General features: G+C 43.8%; 1 protein-coding gene and 1 long non-coding RNA gene across 3 annotated transcripts in view; one reads left to right on the top strand and one right to left on the bottom strand.

Annotated features, from left to right (window-relative positions):
* LOC134172126 (uncharacterized) overlaps positions 1–23,484 on the top strand; it is a 447,287-nt gene that overhangs the window by 210,439 nt on the left and 213,364 nt on the right. The gene's annotated exons all lie outside the window — the stretch shown is intronic.
* Positions 9,864–23,484, bottom strand: part of LRP6 (LDL receptor related protein 6) — a 128,019-nt gene continuing 114,398 nt past the window's right edge. Inside the window, exons 19-23 of one of the 2 annotated variants that reach the window (XM_062634960.1) lie at positions 22,487–22,597; positions 20,422–20,652; positions 18,729–18,865; positions 17,472–17,569; positions 9,864–15,708 (exon numbers count right to left, since the gene is read on the bottom strand). In XM_062634960.1, coding sequence (XP_062490944.1) covers positions 15,417–15,708; positions 17,472–17,569; positions 18,729–18,865; positions 20,422–20,652; positions 22,487–22,597 — 869 coding nt within the window. In that variant the 3' untranslated portion in view covers positions 9,864–15,416. The remainder of the gene's footprint in view (positions 15,709–17,471; positions 17,570–18,728; positions 18,866–20,421; positions 20,653–22,486; positions 22,598–23,484) is intronic. The other variant, XM_062634961.1, reaches the window with a different exon arrangement.

Here is a 23,484-nt window from a genome sequence, read left to right on the forward strand (position 1 = left end):
TCCAGGGTCACTTTTGGCAGAGGCCAAACAGGGCTCTTACCTCTTCACTAAGGGGATGCTCAGCTGTTTCCCAGCCAATGCTGTCATACTAAAAGGGAAACCAGCTGAGCTCTTTTCTGGATGCTGGAGGGAGATGGGACTTAAGTTTTTAGAGGTTAAACACTCAAAGTGTAACTTTTTTTCTGCCACTGCAGTGGTTCTGCTTTAAATATTCATTACACACAGCACTGCAATGGAAAATTTGGGTTATGCTTATGTTATCTTCCCTAGAGATCTGGATTTTCTTGTGTGCTGTTCTAACCTCTGCCAATGCGGATAACACTACCACTTGGATAATGCCAGCTGTATTATCCTCTCTGCTCCCCTTCCTCCCAGTCTGAAATGATATAGCCAGGGAGGAAGCATCTGCCAGATTGGTCCTGCTTGCTGACAGCTGCACCAGGAGACTCATCACTTCTCAGACTGAGAAAAGCAGGCAAGTATGGGACTACTTCTGTTAAGCAGGGCCTGAAAGAAGTCTTTGGTGAAGCCAGCAAGGCCTAAATATTCAGTGTAGGTGCCTGTAGTGACATTAAAATCTTTCAGTGGGTGAAGGCTCTAGGACCAGCCAGGGGCAGGTGCATGAACCGAACCAGCATGCAGGAAAGCCACACACACGCTCTGTATTTAAAGTAGCTGTGTGTGCCTGGCTTCAGCTGGCTTTGGGTTTTTTATTCATACATCAAACCTTTTGTCTTTGTGTCTTGGGAAAGGTGCTTTCCTCTGAACACCTGGGTTACAAAGGTTTCCTGTAGGGTGGGGGATACAGGAATTGCTTCAGGCATTATCATCATGATAAGCATCAGAGGAAAGGTGAGGGTGACCTTGGGACTGACCTTCTCTGGCAAAGCTGTGGAGGGCTGCTAATAGCAGCCGAGTCCTGGGGTTTGCCTTGCCAAACCTCAACATCGCAAACCCTGAGTGAGCACCTCAGCCTCTCCAGAAAGACCCTGAAAGAGGAGCGCACACACATCACACACAGAGGTGGTGTGCTGGGGGTTTCGGACTGTTGTGAAGGCTGGGCAGCATATTTGCCTTCTGTATTTTATGCTCTCAGGTGAACGCAGAGCACTTGGCTACTTTCTCTGCAGCAGCAGAAGAGAGAAGGCTTTTAACAGGAAGCTGAGCTCTTGGATCCCACCCTCTCCAGGAGCTGGAGACGAAGCAAAACATTGCTCTGCAGAAGTAATGACAAAAGCACAAATGTGCTGTACGGACAGACGGTTGCCACGTGGTTTTCCCCAAGCCAGTGCTCACACAAGAAGGCTCAGTGCTTTCCCCAGGAGTGGGGAGCATTCACACACCCACCCCTACATAGCCTGTCCCACTTCCTTTACCTATTTTGCAAAGTGCCCCTTCAGCCACTCACTGCCTCCTGGTTTGCATCCATCCTTACAAAGGCATCCACTTTGGGGTACTCAGGTGAGTGGGACATAATTTGTTCCACTTAATTCAGACTTAAACAGGGGAAGTTCTGGTTAGATATAAGGAAGACGTTCTTTACTTGAGGGTGGTGAGGCAATGGAATGGGTTGCCCAAGGGAGCTGTGAATGCTCCATCCCTTCCAGTGCTCAAGGCCAGGTTGGACAGAGCCTTGGGCAGCCTGGTCTAGTGCGAGGTGTCCCTGTCCATGGCAGGAGGGCTGGAGCTGGATGAGCTTTAAGGTCCTTTCCAACCCAGACCATTCTGTGATGCCATTTCACTGTGGCCAGTCTGGGGTAGCTACTGCTGTACCCTACCAGCTCACAAAGAAGCCTTTGTAAGCTGCTGACCAGGAGAGGTCTTGTGCAGGTTCAAGTGATGGGAATGTAAGCACCCACAGTGGAGTCCTAGATTTAGCTGTGAGAGGACATAAGTTAAAAAGTCTGAAACCTTAAAGGTTTAAGCACATGACTCCAAGCCTGAAATCCAGACTGGGTGTCTAATAGACCTAGAATAGCTATTAGGCCCTGGGTCCATTTCCAGAAATCCTCCTGGATATGGGTTTCTGTCCATGTGGAGGGCAGAGTTCACAAGCCCAAGGAGCCCATGCAGGAGGTGGTGTGGCTATGAAATGCATGGTCTGGGTGAATGTTTCCACGGGCCCAAATCTGCTCCTGTTTGCAGTGGCTGTGGCCCAGTGGCACCACCCCAGGCACCTGCCCCTCTTCCCTCGCCCCATCCCTGCAGGTGAAGAGGCCTGCAGGACAGCAACCCAGCCCTATAGGGCATGGAGGAACCTCCCGCCGACCCCAGAACTCGCCCTTAAAACAATAACAAACAAACAGGGGATGCTGGCAAGCCAGGAGCTCACATGTGCCTGTGGAGCCTTAGTGTGAAGTGATGTGTAAAAGTATTAGCAAGGAATAGGGCAGAGTTCAGCGCTGAGGTCAGCCCTCTGCTTTTAATTACGGCAAGTAGGAGTCAGGAAAGACAATATCCCATTATTGAGTGGGTAGTGCCTGTCATGTTAGATGCAGTGTCTGCATTCAATTAAAGGAGGCAAATTAGCCTCTAGTGCCAGACGAAAAACCAAACTGAGAGCCAGTTTGATGGACCAAAATTAAATGTGAGACAGAAAGAATTTATCATCCCCACAAAAATGCTTGGAATACGCACTGGAAAGAAACTTCAAGAAATCCATGGAAATGCTTTGAAGGGGGTGACTCACAGTCACTTTGAAGGCAAAGTTTTCTTTTTACTTTAAGCTTTTGAAAGAGGTTTTAGGATTCATAAACTGTATTTTGCTCCAAGTGGCAGGGCCTGGGATAACTTTCTTCTCCCTGCTCCCTCAAATGCTACTGAGCAGACTGCTTATCCTCTGCATCCAGCGCTGAGCCCTGGAAGGGTGATGCTCAGCATCCCAACCTGGGCACTGTTTTGTAACCCCAGCAGTGTGAAAAGCAAGCAGAGGGTTACGGGTTGAGACTGCCATCTCTTCTCCTGCTTGAGCTCCACAGGACAAAGCGCAGGAAAATATGCAGATACATCTGCATGAACATGGAGACCAGGGTCTCTCACGCAGGGAAGAAGAAACGGGCTAACCACTGTCATCACCAGCATCACACGACCTGCTTGCCCCACCACTACAGATGTATTTCAAAAGAAAGGGTTGGAAAGAATATTTTATATCTACAGATAGTGACTTGAGCAAAGCAAGCTGGAAACCACTATGGGAACAGATTTGCTATTAATACTATGCATGTGGATTTGCAGTTCATTCACGAGGATTCGGCATGGACATTATCAAGCATCTCAGCTCTGAAGTCAGCCAGCTAATTACCTTCTGGCCTCAGGGTCCCTCTTGCCAGCAGCCCAAGGATGGGTGAAGATTGGCGGTCTCACAGCTGTGAGAGTTGAGCATTTTGCTGTAGCTGTTCCCAGGAAGGATGGGCTGTCAGCACATCCCAAAATAAAAACACACAAAAAGCCAAAAATCCAGCATTTGTGGGGTTTCCTGAAAAAATGTAATGAAAACAGATGAGGCAGCTGTAATAGAATAGTTATATATATACATATATATAAATAGTTACATAGAAAAGGTATATATTATATAAAACATATTAAAAGCCCCCAGAGATGTCAAAGACACATTAGATCACTGAACCTATTCTGTCTGGAAGGAACTGATGTAGAAATCATCAAATATAAAGCTAACATCAGAGTTGCAATGCAGCAGCACCAGATAGAGAGAGGGGAGCAGATTCTCACTCTCAATGCTGTATGTGAAATTCAATTCCTTCTAAGGGCGTTTAGACTTACAAGTAGCCAAGCACCTTTGTGCAGAAGGGAGGGAGCTTCATATTTAATATGATCTTTGCTTGCAGTACTTTTTGATCCCCTCCCCGTCTCTTCCATGTCACAAAACAGCACAGGAATAGAGCTGGCCAAGGATCACTTCAAATATCAAGTGGTCTTATGCAGCAATGCAATAAAGAAGAACATCTTGCCAAAACCAGAACAAAACAACCAACCCAAATCATCCTTCTCTCAGAAACAATCTTTTCCATGACTTACAGCTGGCTCCCAGCAGCATGCTGGACTCAGGAGACCAAATCCACCAAGTACCTGCTTACAGCAACAGCAGCTCATTGTGCACGAGGGCAAGACAAATGCTGGGTAAATTGGAATCAGATGTTGGAGAAATCCTGCAGTAATGATGGAACTGAATTGCCAGCCCCCTTTAGCCCTACAGGTGCTTTGCCTGTTGTATTTTACAGTTACGGTAAGACATAGGTTTTATTACCAACATAAAATTAACTTGAAGAAATGAACAATTGGGACACAAGGATTGTCTCCTGTTTGTCTTTTTGGTCCTCTCATTTTCAAACCATGTAAACCTGAAGGGTGGCTCAAGCGGTAAATGAGAAGAGAAAAATACTCATATGCTAAAAGGAGCCAAGTATCCTGAAGCAGCAGAAACCTCAGCTCTCCCTTTCCCAGTCATTCCCATTGCCCCTGTGCTGACAGACCTCTGTGCTCTACAAAGACCTGGAAAAAACAAGAGCGACTCTTCCTTACCTGGTGCCACTCACCAAGTAACTTCCACTTTGATGCTGGCTTTATGACAAGCCCATACTTCTGTCTAACAATTGACTTCTAAGCACCTTTTGTCTCTTTTTGGGAGACAGAGGGATACCAATGGAGGAGCCAATCGACATTCCTCCCCCTCCTTTCTCAAAGTCTGAAGGAACATGCCTTTCCCACTCGATGGCTCCAGCTGAACTGATGGCAACAATCCTCCCCAGCTGTCCAGGAAGCCTGGGTTTGCGGGATGTGGGAGCGCCAGCAGAGAAGTGGTTCTGGGCTTCCCGCTCAGCCGGGAAACCACTGAGCATCCCCTTGCATGTGTGCTCGCTTCCCATGCTCCTCACTGCTGGGGGGAGCATTTGTTGCCCTTCCCTGTCACCAGCGTATGGACCTGCATCCCATCTTGGCTGTCGGGGGTACCACCTCCTTCCCACACCACTCCTTGCATGTGCAAACACCAAAGCCCACTCACAGCAACAGGAACATGGTGACATTGGTCCTCACCCACTGCATGAGGCTGAGCAGCCAGCACCAGCCACCCTGCACAGCCCAGTGCTGGATGTGTTGCCTTCTGCACAGCCAAACCCCATGGGGATCAGGCATGGGTCTGTGGGTTTTGGAGAAATGGATGCAGTATGGAGAAGACCTATGGGCATCACAAAGGAAGGATGGGCAAGAGAAGTGTGTTCTCTAAAATGATCTGCCTTCATTATTAGCGCTGCTGGTGGAGCAACTTTTTATAAGGAGCATCTGAAAGCAGTTTCCCTCCATCAAGTAAGTAATCTCTAGCAGCTGTGCTTCAGAAGAACAGCCCACATTAAGCCATCTGCACAGCAATGCTGCAGCCACAGAGTTTCTCAAAACACTTGCAGGATGGAGAGAAGAAAGTGGTGTCGAGGGAGGAATCACACACAGAGCATGCCTGAAAAACATAACGTTAGGGAAAATACACCAATGGATTCAATGGACCGGGTTTTTAAAGCACCTCTTGCCTCATGGGCCATTTCAATAAAAGAACCAGTTATGAACTCCTGTCCACATTAGGGGTCACTTGCTGATCTCTTCCTTGGCTTTTCAGCACAGGGCACCAGGATCTTTATCTGCAGGATTCACCTGCTGCTCACTCCCCACCTGAAGTTGAACCAGCCTGTAAGCGACACCACACACATCTCCACAGCTGGCAGGTGTGATTGCACAGGGAGGACAGTGGCAGACTCCATACAAAAGCACATGGAATGCCCTCGGTGGCCAAGGTCTGGTTTCCATTAGGCACTCCATGGAACAAGAGCCAAGGGAGGTGCAAGACAGGAAAGAGGCTGTTCACAGGCACAGCTCACAGGAGGTTGTTAGTACATTTTCCACGAGCACCAGTGAGTTTAGAGGAGGATGAAGGGCTCAGGGCACACCAGGGGGTCTCAGCTGATTCCTGATGCGTTGCCCCCATCAGCATCTCCTCCTGCTGCCCTCCTGCTGGCCCCAAACCTGGACACTGGTAACTCTTAGTGGCATGATAGTGTCCCATTGCTGAAAACCACAGTGAGGGCAGTGCAGGAGAGGGGCTGCCCCACCAGGAACCACTTCTGGTCTCACCGGGTGCCCGGTGCAGCCACGTTTTCTGTCCCATCAAGCCACAATGATGGCTTCCGCAGCGCTGGTCCACTCTTGGGGCCAGAAGAGGTGTGTCTGCTTTCTTGTGAGCCACATCAAGGGAGGCCTGAGCAGAACACAGCCCGTCTCACTACGTCACTGTCACTGGCTTTCTCAGCTGTGAGGCACTGCCTGTCCCTGTTCCTCTGCCTGCCAGTCCCTTTGCCAGGCAAGACAAGGGAACCAGCAGCACGGGGGTTTCTCCAGCTTCATTTCAGAACAACCCTGTTGTTTCAGGGGTGGTGCCTTTTCACATTTGAAAGATCCAATAGAGGCAGGAGAGACTGAGCTTGTCTCCAAGATCACATCAGCAAACAGCCACAGCCTCTGCAAGGCCTTGTCCAGTGCCAGACCTGGTTAGCCCTGGCATCTTCATCTGCCACCCTCTGCCATGCAGCCGCTGACTCCCCCTTCACTTCTTTATTACCACCTTTTTTCTATGGGTATAAATGCAAGGGAATGCTCTCAGCTACTTCAGCATGCCCCTTCATCCCCACTCTCATCCCATACTTTGGGATGGGGCATGGGGGAGTGTTTACGTATCCTGTTCTCCCACATTCATTCTCTCCTCCCTGTCAGAGTATTGGGGGTGTAGTGGAATGGTAGGAAAGGGCTCTCTTACACTTGTGTCCTCTGCTCCCTCCTGAACTGATCTTGTCTGCCCCTACAAGAGTCGGGCCCCTCAATGATTATTTCATTCCTAACACAGACAGGGTGCAGGAACACAGGAATCCCTGCTTTTCTGACTCCTTTGTCTCTCTGTCCTGAATTGCCCAGCCTATTCCTCTTCTCTGCCCTTGCCAGGTTATTCCTCCTGGGGTCCCTGCCACGCCAGTCACACACGTTGTTCTTAGGGCAATGCTGAGGAGCAATTGCTGTGCTCCTGAGCAATTTCAGAGAGACACCTGTAACATCCTTTCTTCTTGCCACACACTTCCAGGACCCTTCCTACCACATGCCTGCATCCTTTATGCATCTTTTTTTATGCTCTACTTTCCTAATTCTCCTCCATAAACAACTTTGGAGAGGAATGAGGAGCCCAAAGCACAAACACTACACTCTCATCACACCTCCTGTCTTCCCACACAGTTCTTGCAGCCCCATCAGTGCTCTCAGCCCATCTCTGATGCACAGCATTTTCCTGCTACTCTTTCTCTGCACAGGCAACTGGCCAGGGGAAAAGGGAGCAGCTCTCACAGCACCCGATCTGCTTGTGGAGGCTCCTGGGCTGTCCTCCCGGAGCTGGATGCTTCACCAGAGGCTTCCAGCACCCCAATAGCCATCAGAGCTGCCTGCAGGACTTTCTTCAGCAGACCACTGGCAGGGATGACCAGTGGTTTGAAACACGTTGCTCACAGTGATGCAAGGGAGCTCGGTGGTGGGTCACTCAGCCATTCCTAATGAGCCAAGTGCTCTGCAGGTTAAAGTGTCTATTGGTTCCCTGGCAAGCAGAAAGGCCTAAGAATTCTGGCAACGCCAAATAGAAAGCTCTTGCCACATGAAATCCTCCATCTCCTCAGAACCAGGCAATACTCTTTATGTGACCTCAGAGAAGCAAACTTCATTGTTTCTGCAGAGCATTTCTCCTAAACTCATGGAAAAGGTATAGTGCTGTGAATGCAGGGCTGCAGTAAGATCACTGCTGTGCCACACCAAGCCAGGTAATGCATGCATCAGACCTGTCCTACTAAGCAGTTCCTTTATGCAACAGATGGTGCAAACAGGAAAGGGCCATCAGCTCTCCATCTTTCTTATACACAGAACTGCATTTGGCTGCAACCATAGGCCTTGTCATGACCAAGAGCAAGGTAAAGCTTATTTACCCAGACGTGCAGTTTCTACAGGACAAATGACTTCATTGCTGTTAATGTTTTACTGTTTAAAAAGTCACTAAGCCCAGCAACATACATCTTGTGTTCCCAACCTGATACACTGGAAAAAGGGATGCAGGAATAGGTGCTGCACGCAGCAGGTTTGATACAAGGCAAAACTCCATCGTCAGGTGCCTGCTTTTCCATAGGCAGTTCTGCCAAACATGCCTTGATTCCCATGGAGAGGCTTCTCAGCTAGCTACAAGATCTTTGCCATGAAAACAGGTTAAACATGTTCAGCAGCTCCCATCCAGGAACAAGCCTGTGCTTTCACATTCTCACCTTCTAAGGGAAGTGCTGCCAATACTGGTGGATTAAAAAAACCCCACAGAAATCTCAGTTTTTTTCTCTTAATGAAGAGTTCTTCCCATCACCAAAACAAAGCTGCAGTGTTATCCCTCCTCTAGTATAAAACTGTGGCAGGACTCCAGCACCGGCAGTCACCTCTGCTTGTGTGCATGGCTGCAAGGAAAAACACAGAATCGTGCAGAGGAAATCAGTTCTTTTCAGGCTTCCAAGTGGTCTTTTCTCAGACAGGCAGGGAGTGTTTAAATGATGGAAAATACCCCAGTGTTCCTTACAACCATTTCAGCAGCTCTGCCATTTTGGAGATGGAGTCATCATCTATGGTAACAGGCACAGATACAACACACAGAATCATGCAATCAGCTGGGCTGGAAAAGACCTTTAAGATCAAGTCCAGCTGTCACCCCAACACTGCCAAGCCCACCACTAACCCATGTCAGTGAGGGCCTCATCTACACTGTTTGTGAACACTTCAGGGATGGTGATTCCACCACTGCCCTGGGCAGCCTGTTCCAGTGGCTAAGCACCCTCTCGGTGAAGAAATGTTTCCTATCTAAACCCTGCTTTGTGCAGCTTGAGGCCATTTCCTCTTGTCCTTCCACTGGTTACTTGGGAGATCAGAAATGATCCACGTGGTGGAGCTGCAGCTGATACGTTTTCCTGAGGTATGCTCTCCCTCTGAAGAGTATTGTTTTTTCCACGATTTAACTCAAGTGGCTCACTGATAGGGTGATGCTGCTCTTTGTGGTGTTGGGCCAAATGGCCTCTCTGGTTCGTGCTTTGAAGAATTGCATTTTGAGATGCACCCTGATGCTTAACAGCTCTACCTGGAAAAAAAACAAGATTCAGGGAATCCAAAATCACATGAATGCTATACACAAACTTCTTATAAAACTTATAGGAACTTCTTATACAAACGTACATACAAACTTACCTTATATAACTGCACAGACACTCTGTAGAAAGGTTTTTTCCCCACAGCCATTGGATGCAGGTGGAGTGGGAATTCCTGTGCTGAGCTTCTCTCGGAACTGCTTCCTATCCAATTTCTTGTGACAGCAACAGAATGAGGGCAGGTGGGAGGTGGGGGAATTTTACTTTTAAAGTTAAAAATGTCTCTCTTTCCAAACATTTTTATACAGATTGGAAGATCAGCCGTCTCCAAAACAACCATCAGGCATCCCAGTCTGATCAGGTTTTATTTGGTAAAACTGTCTGGTTTGTTTTAACCTGTAAACCAATCTAACTGCACAATCATGGAGACTTTCAGCTTTAAAGTGTATCCAGTTGCACTGCAGAACAACAGAAATCAACAGCACTGCTGGATGTCGATAATGTGTTTCAGGCAAATGCATCAGTGTTTGCAGAGCCTGCCTACAGCATCAGAAAACTGTGCTCTCCATAGAAGCCAGAATGTGCTAAGACAGACATGGACTTTTACCTTTAATTACCTGCCCTCCAGATGCTGAAACAAAATGAAGAGTACCTCTCCTTTTTCACTCTTAGTTTTATTATAAAAATCAACATTTCATTTGTTACAACTCAGTTTATAGCAATAATTGGAAAGGATTTTTGTACAAGGTTTATATACACCTTACAAGTAAAGCACTTTATTTTACAAAAAAAAAAAAAAGTTAGTGAATGAGTGAACAGGGCTGACCAAATGTTGGTCATTATAATATAAATACATCCTTGCAAAGCACCATCGTACCAAAGTTGATGAACAAGAGACACCAGCTGGCTTTAAGACAACGACAAACAGTGATTAAAGCTTACAAAAAAGAACAAACAAAACAAAACACAAGATTAAAAATCTGAAAGCAGCACCAGATCCTTCACTTGCAAACAAGGCTAGTTCAGCTTAAGCCTGGTGGTATCCTCCTCTCAAAAAGACACTTTCATTTCCCCTGGCTGACTGTTAACTGCCTGGCTTAAGGCTACAGCCATTTTAATCAGGACTTCAAAGCTGCTTGTTCATTTAAAAGAGGGGAACAAAACTGCTCTCCAACAGCTTCATGGTAACAATCATGCTGCCTGCTACTAAGACAATCTCTGGCCTGAATGGACTATGGACAGTTCACTTACCCACCCACCCTGCACAGTTCTGCAATGGATCACCCCATCCCTCTATGTGCTACACTGGCATCATTCACCGAGCTGCCCTTTTTAAAGATGGAAAGGAAAGCCACTGCCCAATTTGGATCACTATTGCGTTTTATTTGACCTCCTTTAGAAAGAAATGGAATTTGTGGCCATTTTCAAGCTATTCGATCATTCCTAACTTATTTTCAAGATGCTTCTGTCACCCTATTTTAAAAGTTAATTTCCAAGCAAACCCTAATTGCTAAGAAAGCAATTTCTGAATAACAATGTTCAAACTGGTTTTGCACCCAGTAAGCTAGCTATTTTTTTGTTGTAGAAATAATAAGTTACCTGTTACACGCACAGTACATGTTCAAACTGTCCATAACAATACTGTGCAACAAACATGCTCACGACAAAAATGGCAGGAACAAGAAGCGACTGGTTACTTCTAAAGAGATAACTTGAAGAAGTCAATTGGATACAACAGCATATATGATCAGAGAGTTCTGTAGTTCAAGCAGCTTCCCCCAGAATGGTGCTAATCAATTAATTGAAGGAGATTTGCCAAGCAATAAGGAATGGAAATACTTGAGATTCAAGACAGTGTCCTTTTCTTCATCTTAGCACAGACATAACTACTTTAAAGTAAAACAAATGAATTTGTGTTTCAGACTCACCTATCAAGCCATTTTTAGAGAAGGGGCTGTAACACAGAATGCACAGCTGAACACCACCAAAGTCCATTAGTGCAATAAAGAGGGATTTTCTGCACGCACCACCCACTTGCAGTGGATTGCAGAACCTGTCATGTCAAGCAGTTTGGGTGCAGAGAGGCCCAACCTGACAGTGGTGGGGTGTGAATGTGTATGCTTGAGAGAGAAAAATATTAGCTTTGGGTAAATTCACATTATCAAAGATAAGAATACGTGCATACATGCACTTTTACATGCACATGGTGGGGAAAAATGTTATGGCAGTAATCTGGAATTTACAATACTGAAAGTTACAACTCACAGCAAAATGAATCCTTTGATATCAACTGGCTCATTTGCATTACTGTAAATATTTCATTTAATGTACATGCACAGGTTGCATGAATTTATATTCATGGTAACAGTTACTCAAATGCAAGTTCTACGTGCATGTTCCATTTATCGTATTGATGTTCTTTTCCAATAAATATCTTGGTATCCAAAAGCAGCAGAGAAATGAGGAAGGTATGAAATGTATGCAGTTTAACATGGCAGGTATGATTTTAAAACAGAAGACTAGGTCTCACTAATGTTGCCATTTAAAAGGCTAGGCTTCTGTTGAACCTGAAAAGGTCAGTTCTCAAAAAATTATGCTGCAATGTCCCTTCTGTTTTCTTTCTTGAGAAAAATACAAAGGAGTGTTCCGTTTCTGATTGAGCATGCCAGCTATTTCCATAACTAGACAGACAGCTAGGAACACTCTTCAGATGTCTACGTAGAGGAAAACGTGCACAGCGAGTACTTGCGCTAATGCCTTACTGTGTATGCACCTGATGCTGTAAGACAAAGACATTTGTGCTTAGCTTAAAAGACAAAGAGCAGTTTCACTGACATCAGTGAGACCACTTCCACGCTAATGCTACAAAGCTACTTTAGCCATCTCCTTGAACTGAATATGTGCATTATCCAAAGGCCTAACACCTTGGTCAGTTTGAGAAGCAAGATCCCCACTGAGGGAAGGAGAAAGCATGAATCACAACTGGCTCAGTGGTGGAGCGGAACAGAAAGAAATTGCTTAGTCCCATGTTCAATTACCCTGTAGCTTATCCACTGGGAGCATGTTAGGTATGCACACTAGTTGCATCAACGCTTTTGTAATCTGGAGATCCACCCAAGAGGAACTTCACAGATCATCAACTTTAAAAACATTTTACTCTTGATTTACTGGGAAAACACATGTACTTGCAAAGGCAGATCGCTGCTTCACACTAAATAAATTCTTTGGTTAGTCCAGATGAGAAACAGCCTGCTCTCTATGCTGGTCATCTTCAGTGGAAAAACACAGCCTGCCCACCTTCCCTCTCTTCACGTGAACCTCCCAGAGGCAAATCACTCAAGATACCCGATGCACAAACCAAAACGTATGTATCAAAAAGACTTGATCAAATCCTACATTGAATTATATGTCCACCCCATTTGACTTCAGCTATGTATGGCTGTAAACTAGCAGCACAGAAGGCAGGCAGCACGATCCATATGCTGAGAACTTTTATCTTCTAAAGATCCCTCACTGTAAATAACACAAATCTACCTGCAAGAAGTCCCCTCCAAGACAAAGCCTCAGTGAGGCAGCTCACCCTTACCAGAAAGAGGATACCACTTCCTTAAGCTCAACCACCTCAGAGTTTTTCAAACAGAAATTGGCACACTGAAAATAAGTATTTTGCAAGAAGAGACCATTGCCATCGCAGTACAAGCACTTGGACTGAGATACAACAATGCAATATTCTTCTGAGTTCATTAGTGCAAGTTTCCACATGTGAACCCCACACGGAATGCTGCACATGAAAAAATGTAAACAACAGAGAAGTTTCTAATTCTCATCGGCATGCCAGCCTCGACATCCCCCGCCCCAGCACTCCCGCCCTCCCCCCTTCATATAAATGGTTTCAAGTTCCCTTATGGTTCACAATACCCTCCTCAACATCCACCCTGCTGGAGAACACAAACAAGCTTCTTCACCAGCAAGGAAGAGCCAGAAGAACAGCTACCACGTTTCCTAGATACCTAGAATGAAGCTGGGCAAAAAAAACACTTAGTATACCAGATCCAGAGATCAACTGTGATAGCCTGGAGACCACCAAAGCTTTTTAAAGTTTCCTCAGGTATCCTGAACTACTAGGAAGATCCTTTACTACAGCTGTAATCCCAATACCGTGGTTTTCCTTGGAGCTGAAACCAAGTGAGACTCCAGTAGTCCACATGAGTGGCAGCGAGAATCACTTGTCACTAATTCTGTCCACAGCATGAATTAAAACCCATGCCACAAATTCAGATTATTTCTCTTTTAGCTGAAACTGGCTGGGAAACAAGCAACAGAGAACAATAAAGCCCAAATGGCACCTCTGAGGAGTTGTTAAACTCTTGCAGCCCAAAGGCTAGGAGGCAGAAGCTCCTCAGTACCTTTGTCTTGAAAGAGAAGACTCAAGAGGGCTAGTCTTTGAAGGCACCGAGCACCTTCAATGGATTTGATGTCAACAGAAGGTGCAAATGCAAAATGCCATCTAAGATCAGGTATACTGTGAGCTCCACTACAGTCAAAGCAAATTGAAAACACTGCACTGGAGTCAAAGAGGAGTTAATAATATCCTAGGTTGCCCCCTCAACCTACACAAATAATGTTTTCACTTGATTATATACTCTCCCTGTCAAAATTACCACGGTGAGGCTGACGGGAGAAGGGGCTAAATATGATAATATACAAAAATAGAGATGCGAATATAAAATGGTTTGGTTAAGAGTATCTTAAAATTTGACATTCACAGCGGTTAATACTAAAGTATTAAACTCACACCATGCAAAACCAGAGGTATGTCAAAATCATACTGAGAAAAACTGGCTTTACCTAACACAAAGAAATTATGAGCAGTTAATACAGCACGGGAACCCCTTCCAATGATCAAAACATCTATTTTTTTTTTATGGACAGTTGCTCCACTGAAAGTTAAATGCTTCCTTACTAGGAAAAAATAATATATATTTCTATTTATATATATGATTTGTATACTGTGATATCAATATACACTGAAAGTACTGCAAGGATATATTATTCATTTACAGTAACACTAACAATCCATGGTTAAATTTATAGTTTATAAATATGCTGTCTATATTATATGTGGTATAAAAATATTTGACATTTCGTGGGCACTAGGTCAAAATAAGGTTTTCTTTTTTTAAGGGACTAAAAATCATTCAGGTATATTCATATTACCCTTGTCAATTACGTGAAAATCGTACTGACCTGGTACAAAACAGAATACCACCGTGTTGGCAAAGTGAAGAAGATCATGTATAGCGTGATACTCTCTGCATGACAAGGCTAATCAGGATAAAAACCAGAATTTACAGCAGCCCAGTTCTAGCAGTACTTTAAATAAGGATATCATGATTTAAAGTGACACAGGCAGAAGGAAAGGATGCAGAAAAGATGGGAAAAGCTCAACAGGAGAAAAAAAAAGCAAACTTTAAAATACACCCAACAAAAAAATCATTGAAATTCCAGAAGCAAGGAGAGAGCTCTAAATGCTCTAGTTTGGTAAACGCATTACGGAAAAACAGAGGTGTATTCATTTAAAAAAGCACGTGACTCTTTTTCTGGATTCACTGCTACGACTGCTGTATTCCTGTAGAAAACAAAGCCCTTTGTGTAAGGTTAATATCTGTCCTGACTGCGTTTTCAAGTTTAACTTTAGTTGCTGGCCCTCCGCAGTTAACATAGAGGTTATTTGGCTACTTCCAAGTATCTATGGTATGCTGCTCTGAGACGGACATTTTTATTCTTAATTAATTTAAACATTTTTGGTATTGACAAACCCCACATATCACCTCGCTGGACAAGAAACACATCCCAGTCCTTCCATTTCCTTATGTGCTCAGTCACTTCACTGGATTAAGGCATGTTTTTGTGTTCCACTTGCAAAAATAAAACCTTTTTGTACAAATGTCTGGGTTCTTTTATACAAAAATTTTTCTTCTTATGGCACAAGCAGCAGTTGCTGTTTAAGAAAATATATAAATATCCTTTTTTTTTTCCTTATTCTTCTGTACAAATATCTTCAGTATTCCTCCACCCCATTTAATAACATTTAACTGTACACTGTCCTACCTCATCCTTCGCCGAGAGCTCCCTCCCCCCTCCCCAGTAGAACACTTTGTATTTACACTTTCACAGCGGAGGCAGATGATGGGGTGGGGGGGCTCCCCCTCATGAGGAGTCCGTGCACGGGGACGGCGGTGGCGGGTAGAGGTGGTGGGAGTAGCTCCTCTCCGTGTACGGGGAAGGTGGGCAGCTCTCGTAGTTCTCCTCCGCCGACAGGTACTGGCTGCGTGGGGTGGGTGGTGGGGGGACAGGCTCCGAGTCATAGTTCAAGTCACTGGTATAGCCCTTGGCCGTCGCTGCTGTGACCCTTCGGCTGGGGGCATAGTCACTGTCACAGACATCCGTGCTGCAGGGCGTGGTGGGAGGTGCAAAGTGACGGTAGCTGTAAGGCCTGTAGCTGCAGTGGGGAGATGCATGAGAGAAGAGTCAGCATACAGAAAGACTGGGCATTTCCGGCAATGCACTCCTGAGCGAGTGAGCGTGGATAAGGCAAGGTGGGAACAGAGTGGGTCAACCTCTGCAGCAGATACACAGCATCACGTTCTTCTCTCCCTCTTACACTTAACTCCCCTGCAGAAGGCCCACCTTTGCACTACAGCGTCAGTCTAACTACAGGAACTAGTGAAAGGGATGAAAATTATCAATTATCTGTGGACAACAGGTTCCCTAAGGACACACTTTAAGTAGAAGAAGTTGCTCCTAAGACAGTGGGCCAGGAACAGGAAGGGCACAGAGGTGTGTATGTGAAATAACTGCGTTGCAATTATAGGGACGAGATAGCCTGTTTCCATTATGCAATTTATGATACTTCCAAACCCAGACAGGGACACTTAAAATTGCCTGGCACATTCACAGCAGTCAGGAGAATCACTCGCCTAGGATGGAATTCCCAAAGGCTGCTACCACAAAATATTCTTTAAAATAAGCCCACGATAGTTTAAATAAAACAAACTAAAAAAAGAGGTGCTTGGCAGCTACAACTACCAACACTGCAGTCAGTTGTCAGGGGTGGGTGGGCATGCAGCTCCTTTATATTCAAGTCAGGATGTCAGGAAAGATGGGAAGAGCAGAAGCAGAAAGGCCAGAGTTTATTTTTGGGTAGGGAAGCATTCAGAAAATATTCAACCCTATTCTACATCCCAAATTCCATTTATAATACAAAAAGTCCTATTAGCTAACCAGCAATGAGTGTGATTTCATGCTGGTGCCAAAATTTGGGTTTCTTTCATTAGAAAATTACTCATCATTTTAAAAGATTTTTCATATGGCTGCAAGGGATCATTATAAACATCTGGTCTGACCTTCTGCACAACAGAGGCTATATTTTCTGCTAATGGAGAAGAGATGTCTTATCAGCCCCAGAGACCTCATTATCCAAAAGCCCCCAAAGGCTCTGTGTTAGGGAGGCATTTCTTTCAATAGACAAATGGAGTGCTCTCTTACTGACGAGATCTTCTAGTGGTTTGGGAGGGGAACCTTTACACCCTTGAGTAGTAGGTGTCTCTTTCTTTATTTCTGGTAATTAGTTACAAAATGATAATGCATTCTAGCATCTTACAGGGAGGGTAAGAAAGATACATTCAAGTCAACAGAGATAAAGCTTGCATGCCTATACATATATGTCACGTAAAATAAGCAAAAGGTTAGCAACCTTTTTCAGACAGTAACCCTTACGTGTCAAAGTAGAACTTCTGTGCTTTACCTAGACCATAATATTGTTACTTCTGACTTACTAGCCTATATATTGCCACCTTTCCTCCGCGTGGTGTTTGTCTATCATTTCCGGTAATTCTGTGAGAAATTACTTATAACAGAAGGCTAAAAAAAAGGCAGGGCTAACTCCAAGGTAAGTATTTCTGGCTCAAAGTTATCACGGTACCAGGTTTCTTTTGGCTTTTAGCTAATTTTGTGATGAGTGTTGTCATTCTCCTTAAGCAATACACCCGAGAGGTGTACCACTAACCCACCACCTGCACGATTTACCTCTGCACTTGCATGCTTCAGTGAGGCAATATGTGTGAACCCATTTGAGCACCTGTTTTAGTGCTTGCAGAATTAGGGCTTTTGATTGCAGTTCTTCTGGAGCAGAGGCTGCCTTTCTTCTGCATTTTCTCTATTAACTGCTTTTATCCTGAAGGATGTTATTGTACTAGTGATTACCTGTAGGACCTGTGAGTGGATGGGCTGTTTGAAGAATACCCGAATTCCATGGTATAATGTGAACGTTCGGTAGCTGGTGATGGTGGTGGGTTCAAAATCTAAGGGGGAAGAAAAGAAAAAAAAAGCCACAGTTAAAAAAATAAATAGGAAGGAGACAAGAAAACAACAGTTTATAAATTTTCTTTTTAGTGCTGTTTAGTAGGAACCTAAAGTTAAGAAGTGCATGCATAGGCCCTCCCAACAAACAGGTTTTTTCTTCTGTTTAATTCCCAGTTCTTTAACAGACACTGGAGATGCTGCTTCTTATCATTCCCACAGAAGCTATTATTAAGCTCTTCTCAAAAAACGCTGAGTTCTGTTGCTATTTTGACATACCTAGTGCTAAAAAGTAAACCTGAATCTAGCTGTTCAATACTATATTGTTACTAGGGATACCACTGCCCTAGGCAAACTGGCAGATGTCTGCTCCCGCTAGCTGTAGTCCCCAAGTATTAACGCTATTACCTGCAGTGTGCTGTCCGAGACAAGTATTTATTCCCTATACAGACATGCTCTTACTGCACAAACAGTATTGTGATTAATATAAAGATTTAACATGATGGGTTGATTCTCGGAACTGAAACAGTTTTCAGCTTGCACTGACCAAGCATGTAACCCTAACACTCGACAATGGCTTGGGAACTTCATATAAAAATATCTAAAACAACAACCACAGATTCTAGAAGTAAAGAGATGGGAGCCCTTTAGGGCTGGTACCAATTTCTATATAGCATCTAGTGCAGCACACTATCCATTTGTGACTGAAGGAATCTATGGAGTTGCAAGACACTTGTTCATTTAGCTGTCACTTGCAAGACATGTGACACAAAAATTCATTTTAATTCCTTGAAAGGTCTATACAGAATCAGCCAGTTTCACCTCCAGAGGCACATGGCAGAGTATAATGAAAGGAGATCACTCTGCCAGAGATGCTCAACTTTTATAGGGATTTTTTAATCTCCTTTGACATTCAGTCTAATATCTTATTCAGGCACTGATCTCTCAACTTTTTAAAATTAAAAGAAAATTCCTATACTGTTTTGGAAAAAGACAATTCCCCCCTCCCTTTCCTTTGAAAATCACTCACTCCATATTCCAAAGAGTTTATTAAGATAGAAATTTTAAACAAAACATTCATCTGTCAATTAATTATTCTCAGAAACACTCTGTCACTTCCTTGAAAGTTATGAAAGATCTGTGAATAACAGAATGACTTACTGGAGGAAAGTAAGTGCCTTTGGTACTTGAAGAACTACTGGAAGAGGCTCCAGTGACATGGGCCCTGTCATAGGGTGGCCCACTGCTCCCTCCCATAATGCTGAGGGAGCTGATCACAGATTTACCTCGAGACATCCCTGAAGAACAAAGATGGATGTCAACATGGATGTCAATATTCAGGTCTTCGAAGCAAACAGAAAAGAAAGCTTAAAAACGATTTAGAGGATAACAGCAGGATAAGCACAACTCCTAAAACCAAAATGAATCATCTCAGTATTAAGAGTAAATTCAGCGCTCCTTGACGGACAACTGGAATGAAGACTGTCAGGGAATAAGCACAGAATCATAGAATACTTAGTGTTGGAAAGGACCTTAAGATTACCTAGTTCCAAACCCCTGCATGTTGGGTTTGTGTTTCAGCTACTCAACTGCAGAACTTGGCACTGGGCTAACCTAGAGAAACAGATTTCTTTTACTTGAATGGCTGGAAAAGACTTCAGAGAATGGGCATTCAGGCACTATTTCTGTGCCTCAGAATAAAACATGAAACTGACTCTGACCACCTCAACTGAGCAACTGAAATATGAGTTAGAAGAGAGGGTTTGTGTTCTTTCATTTTGACACTGTTAAGTGAGCTTTTGCTACTGGACTGAAGCACGCTGACAGAGTGTCCAAGCGGGAAATGGAGAGGTATGCCACTGTGCTTGAAGTAATGGTGAGGATTCTGCCCAAGGATACTTTATGAAAGCAGGTTATCACAGAAAGTAAAGAAATTTGGTGTATTACTTTAACCCTGTAACAGCCTCACAGAACCTCTGTGTTCTGACTGGAACCTGCTAGATCCAAAGCCACAAATACATATTAAATCAACATATACAGAAGCAATGCATATAAATGACGTGCAACACTGCAGTTAAGTCTTACTTTTAAAACATTAGTATCCTCATGTGCTTGGATTGGTGTTGGAAACATCATCAAAAGAAATAAGCTGAGACCACAGTTAGCGCTGGTCATTACAGACTTTACAAGAATTTTCACAAGCATACAAACCCAGTCTACAAATCTAATGAGAATAATTACGTGATGTTTGGAGTCCTATAAATATAACTCTGTGTAGCTTCACCCTGCACTGTCATTATACTTTGCTGATGCTGTAATACTCCAAAAATAGGCTGCTTTAGTGGCAAAAGAACTCCCATGGTATGTGTACCTGTTTGATCATAGAATCATAGAATCGCCTAGGTTGGAAAAGACCCTGAAGATCACCAAGTCCAACTGTTATCCCAGGACTGCCAAGACCACCACTAAACCATGTCACTGAGGGCCTCATCTACACGGTTTTTGAACACTTCCAGGGATGGTGATTCCACCACTCCCCTGGGCAACCTGCTCCTGGGGCAGCGTTTGCAGCCTTATAGGCCTCAGCATTGCTAAGCATATTTGGATATAGGACTACATTGTTAAACAGTCTTGTAGTTCTGCTAAGTATCTGAAGGCTCGTGATCAGCACAGATAGAATAGCAGTTCATTTTTATAAGGAAGGATGGTGACAAGCCTTGACAGTCCTGGCTTCCAACAGCTTCGAAGAGTTATACATCTGGAATGGATGTTTTCCTGTGCTTTCATGCATAGTATCCTCAGCTACAACTATGTGGTGCCAAAGAGCAGGACAAGGATCACACCATTTACTCACCAGGAAGAGACCCTGACAAAGAGCTTGGGTGAGGCACATAACCAAGTGGTACAGAAGCTGGTCCATGCACCACATAATCATTGGTCATCGTTTCTCCATCTCCCTTCATGCGTGGGCACAGCACCCTCTGGCAGATGAAGTACATTGCTCCAACCACAAAAACCGTAAGGATCACACCAATGATGGAGCCTATAGTGTTGTTGGGCTGTGGCGCAGGCTCCTCCGTTGTGTCTAAAAGCAAAAACAAAAATCAGGCCATGTAAATTAATGCAACAGCTTCATGTACCAACATCAGTTTTACTGACATCTTTCAACACAGGAAAAATAAAAGCCTCCTCTTTCTGCAGGCGCACAACAGCTTTCAGATTAATAGATGGGAGGAACGAACAGGCACTGGGGCAGATCCGTTTAAAGACTGAGTGTCCATAAGAGCTACCTATGCTCATGGATGACCTCCACACATGCAGAGAGGTTTTTCAATCACAAACGATAGGAAATATACAATACACGCATGTGCAGGGGATAATAAACCAGGTTGCTACCTTGCTTCCTGCTGACAGGCAGGGCTACCCTTTGAACTTGATGAACAAGACCTGTAACCATGACTCCAGGTGGCACTGTGCTGGGGACTCCAGTTACGCTTTTTCTTGTCATTAAAGACAATGACAACTATTTTTCATGTTGCACCTCATGACATAAGCACCTAGTTTATCACTCAGTGCAACAGAGTGGCACTCCCTTTTCTCAACTGTGTAACATTCACTTATGCTGAACAGCAGAGGTGATGCATCAATGATAAATTTTGTGTTTGCTGCTATTTATTAAACTACCTAACATACTCCACATCTGACCCACACTGATGGTTACAGATATAGCTGAGCATCAGCATTATACACCCCATCCTTATGAGGAATCTGTGTCTGAAATGATTATTCAATAGTCAAAATGAGCGGCTTTCCCTACAATACCAATTCTAAGCAGTGATGTTTCTGGGAATAAATGACAACCCCCTGCCTGTGCTTCACGAATTTGACAAGAAAAGCAGACTTTAAAGTATTTTCCTGTTCCAGTCAGTGTTTTACATCTTATCCATTACTGAAAGTCTTTTCCTCAACACATTTTCTTCTCCCTGAACACCAAACCCACATTTTAACCAGCTTGTCACAGTCTAAAGAGATAAGTAAACAGACTTCTGATCATACTGGAAGGCGGACAGTGACAACTGCAATCTTACTCTGGGTGGGCTAGTTTTTCATCATCTGCTAAAAAGCCAGCCGATATATGAACTGTAATAAAGATAACTACATATATCTGTGATAATGTCACTAATGACTTGATAGCATAACAGAACATCTCCTATTACTCCTTCTTAAGTTTAAGGGCCCAAGTCTGGCTTTGCATTTTCAAGTTATGTGTGTGTCAACCATGATACACAGATCTGTAGCACAAGAAGAGATGTCCCTATTTACAATTTCTTTTAAAGCACCAACCGTGAAAATGAATTTTCAAGTTGCAATTCTAAAGGCAGTGGTATTCTTGAAGAGCCCTGGAGATTTCAAGGTAGGGGACATGACATGTTACAAATCATAAATCAAGATGAGAATTACATCTTTTCAAGATATAAAGGAAATTTTAGAAGGCTTACTCTATAAACAGAGTGCTCCTCTGATTCTAAAACCACCTGCTATTAATTCTCTGGATGAGCAAAACATGAAGCAGAGCAGTTATGTATGAAAGCCTCATGCTGCTAGATTTTTTTATTAACACTATTCCAATTCAGCATACTAACAGCTTATAGGAAAATAAACCTGTTGTTTCTTTTAAAAGTATAAAAAGGTAAGTGGGAAAATTACCAGGCTGCCCTGCCTCAGAATACTAGTTCTTTTTGTTATTTCTATTCCAGCATGTTATGCATTAATTGCATGACAGCAGTTATAAACAGGAGCATTCATTATGGAGTAACTAATTCAGTCTGGTTGGCAGAATAAAACCTAACTCAGAGAGTAGGTAAGAAACAAATTTTGGATGCTGCAATCAAGTCTCTAGTCTCAGGCTTTACACTTACAGCATCCTTGCTCATCTGAGCTGTCACTGCAGTCCAGGTTGTGATCACATTTCTTGCTTTTCCCGATGCACTGCCCACTGGCACAGCGGAACTGATCAGTTAAACAAAGCACTGGAAAGAGAACCTCACAAGTCAGTATCAAAGACTTCTACTCCTTAAAAAGATTAAGGAAACAAGATACCAAAGCATGCAATCAGTATCTTAGGTGAGCTTAGCCTGCTGCTAGCTTTGTTTCTTAAAGTAGCCAGTGGCACAAAAAGTTCCTCATGCCAACCATGCACAAAAAGTGATTCAGTGTTCTGTTGGGGATATTGCACAGTGGGTACCTGGGTCCTCGCTGCCTGTATACAGTAAGGACACTACAAGGTAAAGCTACCTTAACTAAAATAACTCAGAAGCAGAAGGCTACTGAGAACACAGGTGTTTATGCCAGGACATGGCTGTTGCAAAATTACTATAACAATCTCCAACTCTAAGCATTTACTGTAATATAAGGGAGAAAAATTAAGTTATTAAAAACAAATCTGCCAAACCACGATGATAAAATTGTTGAAGAAATACAAATGTGGTTTCTTAAAGTCCTTGTATTCTTCCTGTAAACCAGAAAACTCCTTGATCAGGAGACAATATATTTCACTTGACATTATGTTTTGAAAATGCAATGAAAGACAGGAGATAAAACTGGAGCTTTGCCAGTATGCTCAAAAATAAACCACCACTCTGGGAAAAAGGGTGCTGCAGGCAAGGTGGTGGCTGCTGTTGTTTACACATCTTTTTGCCTCCTGTTTCTCATAAAATGCAGAAATTCCTTCTGATTTCAGTTGAATTAAGCAGTTAAAGCAAAGGCTTTTCTGTAATCAACTTGAATACTCTGAATAACAGGGCCACTTTGAAGGTGATAAACAGCCTCTCGTCTGGCAACTCCAATCACTAGATGGTAACTGGGAAGCTAACTTGCACAATGTATTTTGAAATGTCAGCATCTCATCTGGCTAACA

The sequence above is a fragment of the Pezoporus occidentalis genome, unplaced genomic scaffold (assembly GCF_034315485.1).
Source record: "Pezoporus occidentalis ecotype Australia unplaced genomic scaffold, CSIRO_AGI_Poc_V1 ctg44, whole genome shotgun sequence".
Lineage (NCBI taxonomy): Eukaryota > Metazoa > Chordata > Aves > Psittaciformes > Psittacidae > Pezoporus > Pezoporus occidentalis.